Genomic DNA, 19,808 nt, shown 5'->3' with positions numbered 1-19,808 from the left:
GCTGGGGGTGCGCAGGCCGCTCAAGCACAGGAGGACGTCCATGGATGCCCTCCCAGAAAATGAAGTCTGTGCTGTAGCCATCTTTTGGCTATTGCGCGGATGGCAGGTGGTTAAAGTAACTCTGTTGCCATCTCAATAAAAGTTTACAGTATGTTATAGGATAAAGACACTGATCATTGTGGTCGTTAAGAAATAAATACTACTGCCAAAGAACCCTACTGAATCACCTAAACTACCAGGAAGGTTGGATCCTGATTGGCCGATGTAGGGGATTTGCTGGCTGGAAACTTAGAGCAATCAGTCCATAACAGATTAAGGGGGGGGGGGGGGGAGATATGCCTGCCTCAAAGACCACATGATAAAATCACAAATGTTACCATCTCTAAAAAATGATTGGGAATTGTTTTAAACATGCATAAAAAACAAATTGTTCATGACCTTGGAAAAAATATCCAAAATATGGCAAGGGACATATGAAACTACTTCATTCTTTTGTGCTTTTAAACTAAGCGTTCATTATATCAACACTTCATATTCGTGATATGTGCCTGCTGTACCATGTACTTGTATGAGAAAGTATCCTGTTCTCTTTGTATTGCTTCCTTTATGTGAAATTCCTGGTGTTCCTGCTGGTCCCCTTGCTTTCCTATTAAAAACTGACCACACTAAGGAGGAGAGAACACTGTGGTCAGTTATCAAGCTATGCTGGGAACTCGGTGTACTCTCCTCCATTGATCAGACTTCCTGACACGCCCCCGCTGCACAGCCATTCACTGCCAAGTGTGCTGCTGCTTCTCCTTTTCCCTGCTCTTATGCAGCTGAGAACAGAGGGAATGTGATATATCTATACAAAAATGTTTTGCCTTTCATTTCTATTTTAAACTGAATGAGTTGTTTTACGTGATCATTTACAATCACTTTAAAGTAGTATTAAATCCACAGCACCTTCCTTTTAGTTTAACACATTAAACACAATAAATACACATTCCCCAGTAAACTATTTGTTAGAGTTCTTACCCCAGCACCTGCAGTTTACAACTTTTCAGTGCTGCCTGGCTTCTACCCTTAGGGCTGCTTGCCTAAAACTTCCAGTCCTCACAGGAAAGAATTAACAGTGGGCAATGCATTTTCCAGCCAGTCTACCAGCTTGGAGAAGAGAAGAGAGTGAAGAAACAAGGCCTTGCCTTACCATTCTAGACTATGGGGTTGTGTGTTTCTATTGCTGAAAACAGCGTAGGCAGAAACTTCTCTAATCACTGCATACAATGGTCACTCCATAGGACACTGCAAGAGAAAGGAGCCACCCTGAATCAGGAAATTTTAGGTAGTGGTCATGGCACCAGCTTAAAGGAGAAGTCCAGCCATAGCTTGTTTGGCTGGGCTTCTCCTATGGATCACATTTGTTTTGCACTCTCTGCTGATGTCACGGATATCGGTCCCGACAATAGAAGTCTGGATCTGCCAGGTGCCTGGATTGACACCTGGCTCAGCCTCTCAGCGAGCCGCTGAGAGTCTAAAACGGCTTCTCCAACCCCTCCACAGCTCTACACTCCAATGAGCGCGGAGGGACTGACAGTCTACAGCTCTCTGCTCACGGAGCTGTGAAAACTAAGCGATCAGTGATGTTCAATCGCCCGGTTTTCAGTGCAGAGGTGTCTGGGGACAGATGCAACATCCACCTAGGTAAGTATAAAATCTAAAAAAAAAAAGAAACCCTATTTCTCTTTTAAACTAGAAAATGAGCAAGTATTACAATATAGAGAAGCTGCATACTCAGTAAGTAATTTAAACAGCTGCTGAAAGTGCTTAATATCACTTTAAGGCTGGGTTCACACCGCAGCATGGAGCGGCTCACAGCAGGGGTCCGGTGCATCCCCATTCACCGTTTCAGGTCTGATTTCAGCCCGAATTTTTGTGCGATTTGCACTGGAGCTGCTCCGGAGATGTGTGAACTGGCTCTATGGAAGAAACCCGCATCCAATTTGCAATAGTGTGAACCCAGCCTAAAGCTAAACTCTGGTAATTAAAACATATTAAATCTATACATTAAACCTAATCTTTCTATATGTTAAAAAAATATAAATCTTGCGGTGAGCATTTTGTTTTGTTTTTCCTTTTGTTTCACCTGGATGATCCAGCCAATAAAGTCTGTTCTTTATCAAATTCCTTTAACAGACCAAGTTGTCCAGCAAAAGTGTCTATTAGAGGGTTGAGGCAAACATTTTGTCACGAACATGAGTACTAACAATGGTCAGCTTTTATTAATTCAGGTAAAATTATTTATCCCAAAGTAATAATACAAAACTGTTGCTGTGATTGGTCAAAAAGTGTTAGCTGGGGTTCAGCTTTAATTTGTTAGCCAAGCCCTTCAAAACTTTCTAGTCCATCTAACACTACCTGCTCCCCAGGATGACTGCTGGTGGCCAAAGGTATCTTTGTTGCTGTTCCATTCAGAGTGCCCCCCCCCCCCCCCCCCAAGAGAGCAAGTGTGTTACTGGCAGTGTAACCAGGTGAAAATAAAGTAAAAACAAGCCTAAGAAAAGAAAACGAATGCAGCCACCACATTTAGGGAATAGTAAGTATTATTATTTTTTTTTTTTTGAATTTAGCAATGCTTTAACTGTGGTGTTGTCATCAAAAATCCATAAACATAAGCACTAAATAACTAAGTAACTATAGCAACTAGTAATAAACTCTTATTCAATTAAAGCTGAACTGCAGGTATGATCTCCATTGCATACTTACATTAGTCCAGCTTGGACCATTGTAAGTGTGCATCTTTCATACCCGAGGTGCTGTTGGGGAAGCTGACAACCACTGTAGTAGTTGGCACTCTTACAGTGATAGTAGCTCCTAGTAGTTCTGTGTGAGCAGCTTGCCCTTTGCATGCTGACCACAGGCAGTTGCTCACTGGGCACCGCTGCCATTTGCAGGACACCTTGTATTCTTTTCCATGAAGACGAGTCCTTCTCCAATCAGATAAGGTGGAAAGGAGCAAGATGATGTCATGATCTCCACCTCATCCATTCAGAGACTGTTTTGCATTAAATGAAAAAGACGAAACAAAAACAAGGCATTGTGTTAATCCATTAGTCTATTATGAATGCTGCTGCCAGACTCATCCATCTAACCAACCATTGAGTGTCTGCCACCCCTCTCTGCAAATCTCTCCATTGGCTGCCACTCTCCCAAGGAATTAAACTCAAAATACTAGCATCAACTTACAAAGCCATCCAGAACTCGGCCCCCAGCTACATCGCCAACCTCATCTCAAAATACGAACCAAACCTTTTTCTTTGTTCCTCCCAAGACCTCCTGATCTCTAGTTGCCTTGTTACCTCCTTCCATGCTCACCCCCAAGACTTCTCCTGAGCCTCTCCCATTCTCTGTAATTCCCTACCCTAATCTGTCTGACTATCTCCTGCTCTGTCAACTTTTAGGCTATCCCTGAAAATTTTTCATGCAGAAAAGCCTATCCTGCCTCCACCTAACAACTGAACTTTTATGTTCTCCATCAGCTCATCCACCACAGTTATTACCTTTTGTATCAATTAACTCTCCCTTTTAGATTGTAAGCTCTAACGAGCAGGGCCCTCTGTTTCACCCTGTATTGAATTGCATTGTAACTATAATGTCTGCCCTCTAATTGTAAAGTGATGCGCAAACTGTTGGTGCTTTATATATCCTGTGTATTAATAATAATTAATAGCAGCAGTGCCAAAAGAGTAACCCCCTGTGGCCAGTGTGTAGAGGGAAAGTGTCTTACAAGAATTAGGTATGTAATATGCATACTTACTGGTACATTGTAAATATGTAAATATGCAATTAACCCTATAGCGCCAGCTCCTGCCAGCCCAAATCTTTAGAATGCTGAGAGGCGGAGCGGGGCATATGGCAATGTGACTGCCGCGATTGACTGTCATGGTGGTCGCATGGTCAAGGTTTCCGTTACCTGCCAGCCACTGTGCATTCTCTCGGCACAGCTCTATTGGCGCTATTGCACGCAAATATGCGGCCGCTCAGCGACAAGGCCCGGTCGCCGAGAGGCTGCATATTTGCGTGCTCTCTGCGCCAACAAGTTAAGATCATTCCGGGAGTTCGGCTTTCAGTTCAGCACTGATTTGGCCAGTTATTTCAATCAAATTGCTTGTCTTCATACTAACCTGGATAGTAACTTTCATACTCTGATCAGCAGTGTGAGAAGATCCAGGATGAAAATCAGGCACTGGTCCCATGGTTGGGTCACTGCTCCGTCTCACCAGCAGAGGGGTTCCTACAACAAAGCATAAAACAGTCAGAGGAAGGGACAGAGAACGCAGCAGCTGCTTTGATATCTGTACAGCAGCCTCCTAAAATAATATTTTTCTCTATCTGTGTCTCATGTGCTCACTGCACGACAAAAAGTATGTTCCTCTAGAAAAAATAAACAAAAAACACGAGGCACAGCAAGAAATAGCTTTTGAGCAGTCTGGTAAATGTTAATGCTTCTCATTTGGACCTGTCATCTGCAGAAAGAAAATAAATGGATTAAGCCACAGCATTTCAGTGGTTAGAAGGTCAATAGCCATTTAAAATTTCCAATGCCATCCAAAGCCTACCTGTGCTAGTCATAAGAATATATTAAATACCAATAAAACAAATTGAGTTAATTTAATGTGAAAGCTGGGATGGAAACCAATAAAGCTGATCCATTATGAGTTGAAAAAGGTTTTCCACTGTGAGCTTTAGAACAGCTACAGTGTCTAACTGTGCCATAAAGAGGATTACATGGGGGAGCACCTTGTTTCTATGTATTTTGTTTTATTGATCACTCTTCCTTACAAAACATATTCAATTGACAGCTGAAAAAAAATGAAATCAACTCTTGGAGGCTAACATGCTAGAAATAAACTTTTGTGTTTAAAAGGCTGTGGTGTCCGGGAATCACACATGATGGAAATTAGCATTCAATGACTATAACTTCCGTAACCACACCATGTATGTGAATTCATTAAAGAAATCACAATTTCCCATTTAGGCTCAAGAGCTTCATTATCCTAACTGGTAGCTTTGCAGGATATATGACAGCTTGTTTGCATAATGACACTGAACATTTTTTTTTTTTTAAAGAGATGAAAAAAGAACGACCAGTGAATAACAGAAATTAACATATTTTAAGTGTAATGTGTAACCACTATTTATGTTGTTTTGAACAAAGAAATGTCCTGATCACTAGATGAACACTCCAGACGCTCTTCATACTACAACATCTACTTTATTTTATTACATGTTTTACCATATAAAGCCTCAGATCTCTAAACTAAAGGTACATACAAAAGTGATCCGATTATTGTGCAGTCCTGCTGAATTTCAGAAGAATTAAAGCTGCACTCTTGGTACATATACTGTAAAAGACACACATTAATACGCTCTGTATTCATATATTTATCTCTTGAATTGCAAGCAGTATAAGTACCTGAATTTGTCTTATCAACCTCTTGCAGTCACTTGTGCAGTACTATGAACTCAGTCAATTGTGCTGCAGTGCTCAAGGGCTAACAAGGGGCCTGCTTATAGGAGTAGAGAGCAGAGTTACAGAAAGAGATCAGTCTGCTGCTTTTCTTTTCCCTGTCCAATTACAGGCTGGGGAAAGGACAAGACCTGTACGGTTCTGTACTGTAAGGTTATGACCAGAGAAAAAACAGGTCTTCTGCTCTATCAGACAGAGCTGTGCTGTAGAAGGGAGCTCTGTAAATATCAGAATTACCGACAAATATAAATCTTTTGGCAGGCAAAACAGCTCCTGCATGTATATTATATTTGTCTAATTAGCCACTTGCCTCAAGTTCAGCTTTAACCGAGGACAAGGAGTGCCCCGAGCAGATGGGCCTTGGGGGGAAATGCCTACACCAGATTTAGAACCACGACACCATCTGCCTGGAGTTTGCATGTTCTTCCTGTTCCTGCGTGGGTTTCCTCCGGGTACTCCGGTTTCCTCCCACACTCTAAAAGACATGCTGGTAGGTTAATCGGATCCTGTCTGAATTGGCCCTATTATGTATGAATGTGAGTTAGGGACCTTAGATTGTAAGCTCCTTGAGGGTAGGGACTGATGTGAATGTACAATGTATATGTAAAGTGCTGCGTAAATTGACAGCGCTATATAAGTACCTGAACTAAATAAATAAATAAAATAAGCTTTAGAATCCATCAATTAATTTGACATTAATTCTGTGCCTAATTTACCTACCTAAACAATTTCACACTTTAAAAAAATTGGCTTATATTTAGAAAATTGTTTTAATAAATCCCCTGCTCATGTAATTTACTATAGACATAGGGGCAAACTGCATTTTTGGAGATTTTACACATTACACAAGTATTTAATCAGACTTTTAACCCCTTTACTGCTGCCCAACATATATCTGATCTGTGATCAGCTGTGTCTGAAGAACAAGAGAGCCGTGCTGTAGCCATCTTTCGGCTATAGCACGGTACTGAGGTGGTTAAAGTGGAACTGAACCATCCTTTTCTTTAAAGTCAAGGAAGGTGTAATGTTAGCCTCTGTTTGATCTGCAGTTGCCACACTGTTGCACATGTGATCAGCTATGACGCCAACCATTTGAGGGCTTGAAAGTGTGGTTAAGAGCAGACATAACTGTAACAGTTATTACCATAAGGATGCCTTGAATTTGGGTTTGGGTAAACAGGTAAATCAGTGGGTTTATTTATTTATTTACCAAGCTTTGCAGCAGAAGTGGGAGACAGAGGGCTGAGACAAGCCATTTAAAATGGACAGGGGTGCTTACGATTGGCTTTTTATTTTTTAGTTACAACCTTCAACTCAAAAGGAAATGTTTCTGCAACTGCTCAAAATGTGTTAGCTGGAGCTAGGCTTTAGTTTTTTAGTCTCTCCTGTAAAGTTAATCTCTCTTCTAGTCCAGCTAACTCTAACCTCTCCAGACAGTGCTGTCCAAGGTTGTCTCCTCTACTGCTCCCATATAGATAGAGAGACCACTCTGGGACAAGGGGTGTGTTACTGGCTGAATCACAGAGAAAAAAAAAGAGAAAAAACAAATCTTCATAAAAGGGTGCATGCTAAAATTTTAATAATTTCCAAAACCCTATGGAGCCTTTGGACTTCATTGGGTCTATGGTTCCCCATTCTACAGCCATAATCCAGTTTAGTGTGGGCTGTCCCCTGATACTATAGTATATGAAAAATCCAGCAAGCTAGGACTAGGTGACACCTCTGCTCAGCATTGCACAAGACGACACAGCAGCACATTGCACAAAACAGCAGCAAGGAACTGTGATAACCATGGTCATTGGGGTCACCAAACTAAAGTCTAGACAACTTTAAGAGCTTGCAAGTAATACAACTTTTTACATTTTGCCCAGTGACTGATAATGTACTCGCTCTTAGGATTTAGATTCGTGATGGTATGTCCTAATACGACCTGTTACTAATGAACTGAGAAACAAATCAGAATAGAGTAGCTAAATGAGAAAATATTATTAGCTTAGTCTGCTATTTATATTTTATAATTTTGCGTCAACTAATTAATATTAATTTCATACATTTTATATTTATACAAGCTGAAAAATTTGACAGAGCATGATAACATTCTTCCTAACCTTATGACATGGAATAGTGGGTCATATATTAGCATCAATATTGTTTACCATTAAAACAAACTGTTTATTGATAAAAAAAATGAGAAAAGGGAGATGGGGATATGGGAGGATATAAAATATAAAAACAAAAGAAGCAGGGGGAAATGTTTAGCCAAATTAGTAGACAAATAATGTAATACAATGCAATGTTCATACAACATTGATTTGAGTGTACAAGATATTAAAGAGTGGTAAAGTAAAATGGTGATTACAGGGAACCCCCAAGATTTGTACATACAGTGTAGCCTATCCTTTCTACAATGTCATATTAGGATCTCCTGAAGAAGCATGCACATAAGGCATCCTGATACGCGATATACAGAAGCTTGTTGCAGGATTAGGTACCCTTATAGGGATGGGCGCAATGCAAGTCCTTAAAGGAAGCTGTTACTTAAAGGGACCGAGGGACCACCATTTGCTATACGCATGACACACCGAAGGAAAAGCGCTATCTGGCTTCTTTTAAGAGGTCAACAACATCTGGTGAGTGTGCGTTTATGTCTTAAAGGCACAGAGAAAAGCAACACATTGGTATTGGGTACAATGCATTATTTGTTTCAATTTGCTCGTTTACACGTCAACACCTTCTTTGGAATTGTAAGCGTCATCCTGTTATTTTATTGAATTTCTAATAAAATTACTACACGTGGTTCTCTTTTCTATTACCCCTTGATGATTGTAATGCGGGTCAACACTGAGCATCCTTATAGGGACGGTGGCAAAGTGGCAAAGACCGTAAAAAGGAGAGGGATCCAGTGGCTGATGTTTAAAGGGAGTGCATATCACACCAATAAAAAAGTGCTCTTTGACTTATTTTTAATATAGAAGTCAACCACATCTGGTGAGTGTGGTGTGAGTGTACTATTTTAAAGACACAGATAAAAAATGCACTTTGAGAAAACACAACATGTTTTATTATTTGGACTATTGCTTCATGCACAATAACATATAGACACATGTTAATACCGTCGTCACCTTAAAGGAACTTTGTTTACAGTAATGGACATTAGATGTCCTATTGACAGCAGCTCCAGTTCACCTTGTTTTGTGGTTTATTTGTCATGTTTATTAAGTGCAGGTGTTTTCAATATACAAATTAAAATGCGTACATGAAAGAAAACAGTAACAAGTACAACATCCCTACAGAGACCTTGCCCTTGGGGGGGGGTTAAGACAAGGTGACAGAGGGTGATAAAAGTTTACATTGATGTTTAGGGTCATTGTCCTGATGCATCACCCAACTTCTGCTAAGCATCAGCTGGCAGACAAACACCCTGACATTATTCTGTAGGATATTTTGGTAAACTTGAGAATACATTTCCCCCTTGATGATGAAAAGTGGTCCAGGCCCTGAGACAGCAAAACAAATCATGATGTTCCTTCCCCTTTAGGATGATGTTTTGATAATGGTAAGATGTGCCCTTTTTTGTGCCATACATCCAGTAGTGCTGAATATTCTTTCCACATAATTAAACTTTTGTTTTATCAGTCCACAAAACATTTTCAAAGTAGCAATGTGGTTTGCCAAAGTGATGCTTGGCAAACTTCAGTCGTGCAGTGGCTTCCTCTGTGGCGTTCTGCCATGGACACCCTGACTGTTCAAAGACTTACAGATGGTGAACTCATGAACAGGGATGTTTGCCAGTTCCAGTGATATATTCAAACCTTTAGTCTTACTCGCGGATTCTTCTTTACCTCATTGAGGATTACGTGTTGTGCCTTGGTAGTCATCTTGGCTGGGAGCCCACTTCTAGGAAGAGTAGCCACAGTACTAAACTTGCTCCATATATAGACAATGTGTCAACTGATGGATGCCAAAAAACTTAGAGATTGCTTTGTTTCCCTTTCCCGCCTTATGCGGATAAACTACTCTTGATCAATTGTCTTCAGAGAGTTCCTTTTTGAGAGGCATGGTTCACATCAGCTGATGCTTCTTATGAACAGTAATCTTAAAATGTTTCACACCTATGCGAATTGGATGCGGGTTTCCCCAGGAGAATTTGACCGGCTCTCTATGGAGCTGGTACACATATTTCCGGGGCGGCTGTGGAGCGCACTGCACAGAAATGCTGTGTGTCTTTGGCTCTGTTACAGGGCCAAATTCAGGCAAAGATTTGGCCCTGATTCGTCCCTAAAACTTAGAACAGGGACGCACAGCGTTCCTGTGCGATCCGCGGCCAATCTAGAAGTGAACCGAGCCTGAGTGTTTTTTATCAATCAAAGTAGCTGTAAACCACACCTCCAAAACGCATTTCATTAATGGGACCCCAGGTTTGCAAACTACTGATTCCAATTAACTTAAAGTGAAGTAATTAGACTATGGATTCACTTACTTTTTCCTCCAGCACTGTGAATGTTTAATGAGTGTGATCAATGAAGACACGAGAAAATTAGAATTGTGCGTGTGTTATCAGCCTAAGCACATTGTGTTTGTCTATTGTTGTGACTTCAATGAAGATCAGATCCCATTGTATGGCAAATTACTGCAGAAAACCAGGTGACACCATCAAATATAACATATTTTTTTCCTGCCATTGTAGTTCTACCATTACATGAAATCATGCTGCTACTTTTTATTGAGAAGAAAACATCCTATATGATTTATTTAGTACCTGTTATAAACAAAGAATACATAAAAAGGCAAAAATATTTTTGAATAGATAAAAAAAAACATCAAAGGAAACAAATCAAAAAATAATGTAAGTAGTTGCTGCAAGCAGTTTTTAATGGAATTTTTGTACTTTGTTCCTTTGTAGGGTTCAGCTGGTTTGGCCTGTTGAGATTCACAAAAAAAAGATACATTTGGAACCTACCCTGACAACAAGTCTCAAGACTTTTTTCATTCTAATTTACAGGAATAAACGAAGGAGTACAATATTTTAACCGCTTCAATACAGAGCATTTTCACCCCCTTCCTACCCAGACCAATTTTTAGTTTTCAGCACTGTCACACTTTGAATGACAATTGCACAGTCATGCAACACTGTACCCAAATTACATTTTTATGTTTTTTTTTCCAAACAAATAGAGCTTTCTTTTGGTGGTATTTGATCACCTCTGCAAATTTTATTTTTTGCGCTATAAACAAAAGAAGAGCTATAATAAATATCCCAATTTAAAAAAAAAAATGTCCTCAGTGTAAGCCAATATGTATTCTTCTACATATTTTTGGTAAAAAAAAAAATGCAATAAGCATATATGGATTGGTTTGCGCAAAAGTTCTAGAGTCTACAAAATACGGAATAGATTTAAGGCATTTTTATTTATTTTTTTATTTTTTTTACGAGTAATAAAGGCGATCTGCGATTTCGTGACTGTGACATTGCGACAGACATATCGGACACTTTTGACACATTTTTGGTACCATTCACATTTATACAGCGATCAGTGCTATATAATTGCACTGATTACTGTGTAAATGTGACTGGCAGGGAAGGGGTTAACACTAAGGGGTGATCGAGGGGTTAAATATGTTTCCTAGGGAGTAATTCTAACTGTAGGGGGCGGGGACTCACAAGGGGAGGAGACCGATCGGTGTTCCTCTGTACTGGGAACACACCATCAGTCTCCTCTCACCTGACAGGACATGGATCTGTGTGTCTACACACACAGATCCACGGTCCTGCTGTGTTCACAGGCAATCATGGGTGCCCAGCGGACATCGCGGCCGCTGGGCATGCGCACCGGGTCCCAAGCAACGCGGCGCGCGCGCTCAATAGACGGCCGGGAAGCCCAGGACGTCATATGACGCCGCCCAGGATGGGAGATCCCTCCTGCAGACGTCATATTACTATAGCCGGGTAATGAAGTGGTTAAACAAAAATAAAACTCAACTTTAGAGGACATCAGTTGATGATTCATAGAGGCCCCCAAATCACAAAGTATTGAGGGCACATTACAATTGGCAGCTGTAGAAATGCAAAGTTCATAACTGACAGTTAAGATTATACATTTCTTAAATTGCTCAAAAATAGTTCAGAGATAATACCTACATGGCTAAATATGATGGTTGGTGACTAAACTGAACATCTAGATTGTGCAGAAAACAATAAAAGTAGCTGTGCAATGACTGCATACAGTTTATTAGATAGATGTTATCATAAGAAATAATATCACACAGCCAAAATAAATTATATTTTTCTCCCAAGCAAGAGAGAGTTAAAGACAGGTTTGGAAAAAAAACTGCTTAATCTGCACCGATGGACCAGTACACTGGCATCTGTGCAGCGATACTTACTGTGCATACTATAATCTTTTTTTTTTTTTTTTTTTTTTTTTCATAAAGACATCCAATAAATTATTATTCGATCTATCACTAGATAAAATGAAGATATCTTAATCATTTAAATTCAGGTAAAACTAGTTAAATCAGGTGAATAAGGTGATCTGACATTAAGATTTAAGGGGTATTGGGCCTCATTCCCACTGCTGCAAAGTGCCATATAGCGTCAAGAGGAGCCTATTTCTATACAAAAGAGTCATAGGTGTGTGATTGTACAGCTATGGTCAGCAGTCTGAACAAATCAATGACAGGCTGACGTAGGCCATGCCCATACGCATATAACCACACATTCTGGAGCCACAGGACATCTGTGAATGGGATGCTAATTATATTAATACTTTGTTTTTTCACTTATTTTTCAACAATCCTGTTGTGGGAAGGGCTTTGGTAAAATATCAGGGAGGACCCCTTATGTCTCACTTTTATGATAGGGAAACGGACTAAGGACACAGAGTCCTTCTCTGCAGCTGCATTGAATGATTGAACTAGAAGCGTTCTGTACAGAGGCTTCCTGTTAATTTGCAAATTAAGACATATTGCTATGTTTCAGGTATGAATGAACACAGGAGAGACTGGTACTGATCACATGATGTTTACCGCCCCCATCCCCGACACCTGCATCCTGAAAAAGGATGCCCTATGTGCATGCATCCCTGCTGACAGCTGGTGGGGGGGGGGGAGCAGGTGAAGCCAGGAGTGCTGGAGAAATAAACACGGGGGATCGGAATGGCGGGGAACGCCTGGGGGGATATTGGCACACATAAGGAGGTGGAGGAGTGAAAGGATCACACCTATGAAGGGGTCAGCAGCAGCGGGAACACAAGGCACATTATGGGCAGGAGCAGTGGTGGGGGGCATTTTCGATGAATGGCTGCAATCAGGGCTTGCTACCTACTGATCACAGCTATTCTTTTATTCAGCACTGTATGGGGGACAGTTCTGCTATCAGTCTATGGTCCTGAAGCTACCATGAGCTTATAGCAGAAGGGGGAATGCAACCAACACAAGGTATAGTGACCACGTAGGCTGAGAGGGATTCTATGCCTTAGGTTGGCGGAAGCAAGAGGGTTAAAAGGGTTAAAAAGGCTTTAACCCTGCACTTTAGAAAAAAATTTGAAAAAAACACGCTGTCTTATACAAATAGTGGTAGCTGCCAGCACATCAGATAATCTGTGAATAAGTGAACAAATAAAATAGTTTAGTGCAGCGCTGATGAAGATAAAATAAGCAAAATAAAGTGAATATGATAAATGAATATTCAAAACAAAAATACACAGCAATAAAATATCACAACGATAATGATAAAATAGTATAAACCAACAGTGTCAGTGCATATAAAGTGCATAAAGTCTATATATGACATCAAATATAGTGACTGTGAATCTGTGTGAACTGGTTGTCTGTAGATAATCCACCACTGTAAGGAAAGGGGCTTCCCAGACAGGTTGAACCCAACTAGGCATATGCCTGATGAGTCAACCAAGCTTTTAGTGTAACACACCCAAGGAGGTACAGCAATCACGACTTCCAAAATAGACCAAATCAGATAGGGATCCATGACTGTTTTGACATCAGTAGCTGTCTACCATAGGAATAGTGACCGGAATTTGTGAGTGATTCCTCTCAATATGACATATGGCAAAAGGAGAAAAAAATAGGATTTTTTAAAACAGCTTACCTGTAAAATCCTTTTCTTTCGAAGGACATCACGGGACACAGAGCCACAGTAATTACTGATGGGTTATATAGGTATCACTGGTGATTGGACACTGGCACACCCTATCAGGAAGTTCAACCCCCTATATAATCCCTCCCCCTTGCAGGGATACCTCAGTTTTGTAGCCAAGCAATATAGTGTATTAGAAGAGGGGCGGGACCTCTGTGTCCCGTGATGTCCTTCGAAAGAAAAGGATTTTACAGGTAAGCTGTTTTAAAAAATTCTATTTTCTTTCTCGAACATCACGGGACACAGAGCCACAGTAATTACTGATGGGATGTCCCATAGCAATGCTACCTGAGGGGGGGGAACCACGACCAAGTAGGGTGCAATCAGACCTGAGGACCCTGTACCGCTGCCTGCAGCACACTACGCCCAAAGGCGATATCCTCATGCCTTCTCACATCCACCTGATAGAATCTGGTGAATGTATGAACTGAAGACCAGGTTGCGGCCTTGCAGATTTGAGCCATAGAGGCCCGGTGATGCACTGCCCAAGAAGCACCAATAGCCCTTGTGGAATGTGCCCTGATCTGAAACGGAGGAATCTTCTGTTTCAAACCGTAAGCTTGAATGATCAACTGTCGAATCCATTTAGAAATGGTAGCTTTTGACGCTGCCTGTCCTCTATTGGGACCCTCTGGCAGCACAAACAAAACATCCGTCTTGCGGATCTGAGTAGTTGCCCCTAGATAGGCCTTAACTGCTCGTACTACATCCAACGAATGTAGAGATCTCTCTTCCGGAGAACAGGGATCTGGAAAAAAGGAAGGTAGAACAATGTCTTGGTTTAAATGAAAATCAGAAACCACCTTCGGTAAAAAACTAGGATGAGGGCGTAGTACCACTCTATCCTTGTGTATAATCAAATAAGGCTCCTTACAGGAAAGAGCTGCTAATTCTGATACTCTTCTAGCAGAAGAGATGGCCACCAGAAAAATTAATTTCCTTGTCAACAAGACCAAAGGAATCTGACTTTTTGGTTCAAAAGGCTGTTTCTGTAACACAGCCAGGACCAAATTCAAGTCCCAGGGGTTTAGGGGCGCTTTAACCGGAGGATTAAGACGCATCACCCCCTGCATAAAGTTTCGGACCAAAGAATGCGACGCAAGTGGCCGCTGAAATAATACTGATAAAGCAGAAACCTGGCCCTTGATGGTACTCAAGGCCAGCTTCATCTCTAATCCCATCTGTAGAAAATCAAGGATTCTACCTATGACATATTTCCTGGGATGCCAACCTCTGGATTCACACCAGGTTATATAAGCCTTCCAGACTCTATGATAAATCATCCTGGAAGCTGGCTTCCTTGCATTAATCAAGGTAGATATGACAGGACCTGAGAGCCCACGACTCTTCAGAACGTGGGTCTCAATAGCCAAACCGTCAAATTTAGCGTTTGTAAGGCAGGATGGAACACTGGACCTTGAGATAACAGGTCTGGGCGTACCGGTAGGGTCCACGGGGAACCCACCGTCATCCTTACTATTTCTGCATACCAAGTCCTTCTGGGCCAAGCGGGGGCCACCAGAAGTACCGACTTCCTTTCCTGCCTGATCCTGCGAAGGAGTCGTGGTAGTAGCAGAATAGGCGGGAATGCGTAAATCAGTGAGAACCGATGCCACGGAATCACCAACGCATCCGTCCCGCATGCAAGAGGATCTTTTGTCCTTGCCACAAATCTGTCTATCTTTTTGTTGAATCGGGATGCAAAGAGATCTACATCTGGAACCCCCCATCTTTGGCATACGGCCCAAAAGACGTCGGGATGCAGAGACCATTCCCCTGGAAGTAACTGCTGGCGACTTAGATAGTCCGCCTGCCAATTTTCTATTCCCGGGATGAAAACTGCCGATATGCATGGCACATGCATCTCTGCCCAGACTAAGATCTGGTTCACCTCTTTTTGAGCAGCTCGGCTCCGGGTGCCTCCCTGATGATTGACATAAGCCACTGCTGTGGCATTGTCGGACTGGATCCTGACCGGACAACCCTGTAGCCTGATAGTCCAGGCTTTAAAAGCTAGATGTATCGCCCGGATCTCCAGAATGTTGATGGGTAAGGTCCTCTCTGTCTTGGACCATACCCCTTGGACCGCAGCCTGTTCCAGAACTGCTCCCCAACCTGACAGACTGGCATCTGTTGTTACCACCGTCCAGGTAACCGGTAGAAAGGATTTCCCCTTCTGCAGGTTTTCGGGTATGAGCCACCAATTGAGGCTCTGATGCACCGCATGCGACAGGTGCATCGGAAAGTCTAATGCCTGAACCTTCTTGTTCCAGGTCGACAGAATACTGTGTTGCAGCATTCTTGAGTGAAACTGAGCATAGGGAACTGCTTCGAATGAAGACACCATCTTCCCTAGTAGCCTCATACAAAGGCGGACTGAGGGACCCTTCTTGGTCCTTACTGTCAGAATCAGCTCTCTCAAAGCAGTGATCTTTGCCTGGGGTAGAAATATTTTCTCCTGGCTTGTATCTATAATCAGACCTAAATACTCCAGTTTTCTTACTGGTTTTAGGAAAGACTTTTCCAAGTTGAGGATCCAACCCAGGTGTTCTAGATACCCGACTGTGGTCCTCAAGTTTCCATTCAAAGAGGCTATCGACCGGTCTATCAAGAGCAGGTCGTCTAGGTATGCTATGACAGCTATACCCTGAGCCCTTAATCTGGCCAGAGGAGGAGCCAAGATCTTTGTGAACACTCGAGGTGCAGTGGCTATCCCGAAAAGCAGAGCCACAAACTGGAAATGGCGCCCTCCTACCTCGAAGCGCAGAAACTTCTGATGAGCAGGAAAAATGGGCACATGCAGATATGCATCTCTGATGTCTATTGATGCCAGAAATTCTCCTCCCTGCAGGGTGGGAACTACTGTTCGAATTGATTCCATGCGGAAGGATTGAATCCTTAGGAATCGGTTCAGATCCCTTAAGTCCAGAATGGGCCTGACATCCCCATTTGGCTTTTGGACCGTAAAAAGGTTGGAATAGAAGCCCAATCCCTGGTCCTTTGCGGGAACTATCATAATGACCTCCTGCGACAAAAGTCGCTCTAACGCTAGCAGGAGCGACTGCTTCTTCTCTGGGTCTCTGGGGACATTTGATCTGAGGAACCGAGGAGAGGGGAATTCCTGAAACTCCAGCTTGTACCCTAAGGTTACCGTGGAGATTACCCATCTGTCCTGGAAGTCCTCCTGCCAGAGCTCTGAGAACTGTCGCAGTCTTCCCCCCACTCGAGTGAGCGGGGGCGCCCCCTCATGCAGAGGTCTTAGTGTTTTGCCTAGTAGGCTTCTTTCCCCAGGACTTCTTTTGTCCCTGGGGTTGACTCTTGTCTCTGGACCCCGATGGAGGCGGCCGTCGAGACTGCCTGGAGGCTGAAGCCCCCGGCGCTGGGGAAAGAGTCAGTTTGAAAGAGGGACGCTTACTCTTCTTCTTGACAGGTAAGAGAGTGCTTTTCCCACAAGAGATTCTCTTGATATAGTTACCCAAGTCCTCTCCAAACAACCTTGCACCACGAAATGGAAACCCAGCCAGTAGCTTCTTACATGGTGCTTCGGCTGACCAATTTTTCAACCATAGGATTCTACGTATATGCACCAACCCCAGTGAAAGACGGGAGGTTTGCACGATAGAATCTCTAATGGCATCAACCACAAAGCATAAGGCCGCTGGAAGGTTAGCAAACCCCTGGGCCTGCTGTTCAGGTAATACTTTGATGACCTGCTTAACATGGTCTCTTAAGTACTGACAGACTCCAATCGCTGCTACTGCAGGTTGGGCCACTGATCCTGCTAAGGAGAAAACATCCTTCAATAGGGATTCCATCCTTTTATCTACAGGATGCCTGAGCATCTGAGCATTGTCTACAGGACAAGTCAGGCTATTATTTACGGAGGAAATGGCGGCATCAATAGCCGGTATTCCCCACGTTTTAATAAACTTTTCTTCCATCGGATAAAGTGTTGAAAACTTTCTCAGCGGAAAAAACGTTTGTCTGGGTGATCCCACTCAGAATAAATAAGCTTTTCAAGTAAAGTATGAACAGGAAAAGCATGTGCTGCTTGGAAAGGTTTCAGTGTCCCCAAAGCAGTTTCAGGTATGGGCAACTTAAATGTGGAGCGGACCAATCCAGTGAGGATCTGCACTAAGACTTTCTCCTCTTGGGAAGTCGCAGAGGGTCCCTCTCCACCTGAATCCTCCGAAGAGGAATCATCCATCCCATCCCGATCCTCTGAAAGGGATTCATCTCCTTTATCCCAGAGCTCCTCTGTCTGAGGGTCTTGGGGAACAGAGGAAAGCCTAGTGCGTTTTCTTCCACAGAGTGAAGACGTAATCACGGCCATTAATCTTTCCTCTAGACCATTAATGGTTGAGGAAAAAACCTCTTGTGTAATATATACAGGGGCTAAAGTGCCAGAAGCAGGTGTAGCCCCTGACCCCGATGGCTCTCCCTGGCTAGCCGTCCCTGGCCCATCTTTAGGGGGGGAGGATGCTGCCGACAGGGGGCCCTCAGAACCTGAACGAGATCCCCTAGTGTCTCTGGTTCCTGGAGTGCTTGAACCTCTTCTACCCATAGTGCAAAGCAACAAGGTGTGAGGTATACAAATGAACACAGCCCGCTGAGCGATGTAGTCTGGCTAAAAGCCTTGCTACCCAATGCTCAGTCTGGTGTTACAGTAAATGCTGCCTAGGAGAATGCCTGTGTCCCACCTTACATGCGACCGTCAGCTCTGTGTCTCTCAGAAGGCTGAGTGCACCTGTACAGAGTGCCTTTAATAGCCTGCAGCTGGCCTGAGTGGGAGTCTAAGCACTCTGTGCTGACATCCCGCCCCCTCCTCTACCGCCCCCCCCCTCGAGTTTTGAAAAAAACTAGCGCTTCCCGGGCTGCCGACTCTCCTGTCATGCTTCCGGAGAAAGGCTGGGGATGGGGGGGGGGGGGGGAGGCTGGTAACAAGATCTGCCTGAACGGCTATCTTGAAAGATGGTGGCCATTAGGCCGCAGAGCCCGGGTGGTATAACCACTTTCTAGACCCCTGTGGCCCCTCTCTAGCCTGGGGGGGAACATTCAAACATGAGAAATCCCCCTTTCCACCTTACCTGTTTGCAGCCTGCTTGAGACGCTGGGACATAAACAGCGATTACAACACCTGAGACAGAGTCAGCATGTGTAGGTTTGTGCTCTTGGCAGCCCCCGGTGGTCACAATAGGCATAGCATGCATTTACCTTAAAGGAGAAAAGCCACTAGAACTCAAAAATTCTGTGGAATCTCCTCTTACCTTATCCAGCTGCAGGGTGCTGTTTACACAGACCCAATCTTCACCTCTCACGGTGGGCTCCGTTTGAAAAAACCGTCAGAGACTGGGGCCCCCATCAGTAGGGGGATCCAACAGTTCTGGGACCGTAAAGCACCTCGCCAGAAATTAGGAAGTTTAAAGCCATTTTCTGATCTGCGGGGTCCAGCTCTCTAAAAAGAGAAGCATTACGGGTAAAACCTCGTTTCTTCGGACACGAGGCCCGGGTACCATTCAATTCGGCCATGAAAAGACACTTTGAATGGATCCGGTTCGCCTGGCTTGCCCCAATATAGGATCTTAGGATATTCCCTTTGGAGCTCAGCACAGGACATCTTTACACGTCCATCACCTAAGACACTGGCGTAAAAACTGAGGTATCCCTGCAAGGGGGAGGGATTATATAGGGGGTTGAACTTCCTGATAGGGTGTGCCAGTGTCCAATCACCAGTGATACCTATATAACCCATCAGTAATTACTGTGGCTCTGTGTCCCGTGATGTTCGAGAAAGAAATAGGGCCACATAGTGTAATACCGTAAAATATAAAGCATTTATTGAAAAATGATAAAATGGTCACTCACATTTAAGAAGCCATTAAAAGCATTGGATAAAATCAAAGCAACGCAGTGACATCAGCAGAGCCGTCCCGACGTTCCGTCCTAATAAGGCATTCTCTGGGGTGCTCCACTACAGCCACTGCTTATTTATAGGGTAAATGATCACCTCAAATGAGGGCCAGCTCCATGTCCACCAAAAAGATCACTACCGGTTAGTACAGATGGCGCCCATGGCTTGCAATTCAAGCCTCACCATGATTTGTGACTCAAGCCTTGATATGGGTGTAATTTGAACTATATGCT

The 19,808-nt window shown here is 43.1% G+C and overlaps 1 protein-coding gene across 4 annotated transcripts in view; it reads right to left on the bottom strand.

Moving 5' to 3' along the window:
• PARD3B (par-3 family cell polarity regulator beta) overlaps positions 1-19,808 on the bottom strand; it is a 2,266,259-nt gene that overhangs the window by 1,804,114 nt on the left and 442,337 nt on the right. For all 4 annotated transcript variants that reach the window (XM_073633364.1, XM_073633363.1, XM_073633365.1 and 1 more), the window contains exon 4: positions 4,164-4,273. In XM_073633364.1, the coding sequence (XP_073489465.1) occupies positions 4,164-4,273 (110 nt within the window). The remainder of the gene's footprint in view (positions 1-4,163; positions 4,274-19,808) is intronic.

Source organism: Aquarana catesbeiana, linkage group LG06, assembly GCF_042186555.1.
Source record: "Aquarana catesbeiana isolate 2022-GZ linkage group LG06, ASM4218655v1, whole genome shotgun sequence".
Classification (NCBI taxonomy): Eukaryota; Metazoa; Chordata; class Amphibia; order Anura; family Ranidae; genus Aquarana; species Aquarana catesbeiana.
The sequence above is the reverse complement of the archived record's forward strand: the minus strand, read 5'-3'. Positions and strand labels throughout refer to the sequence as shown.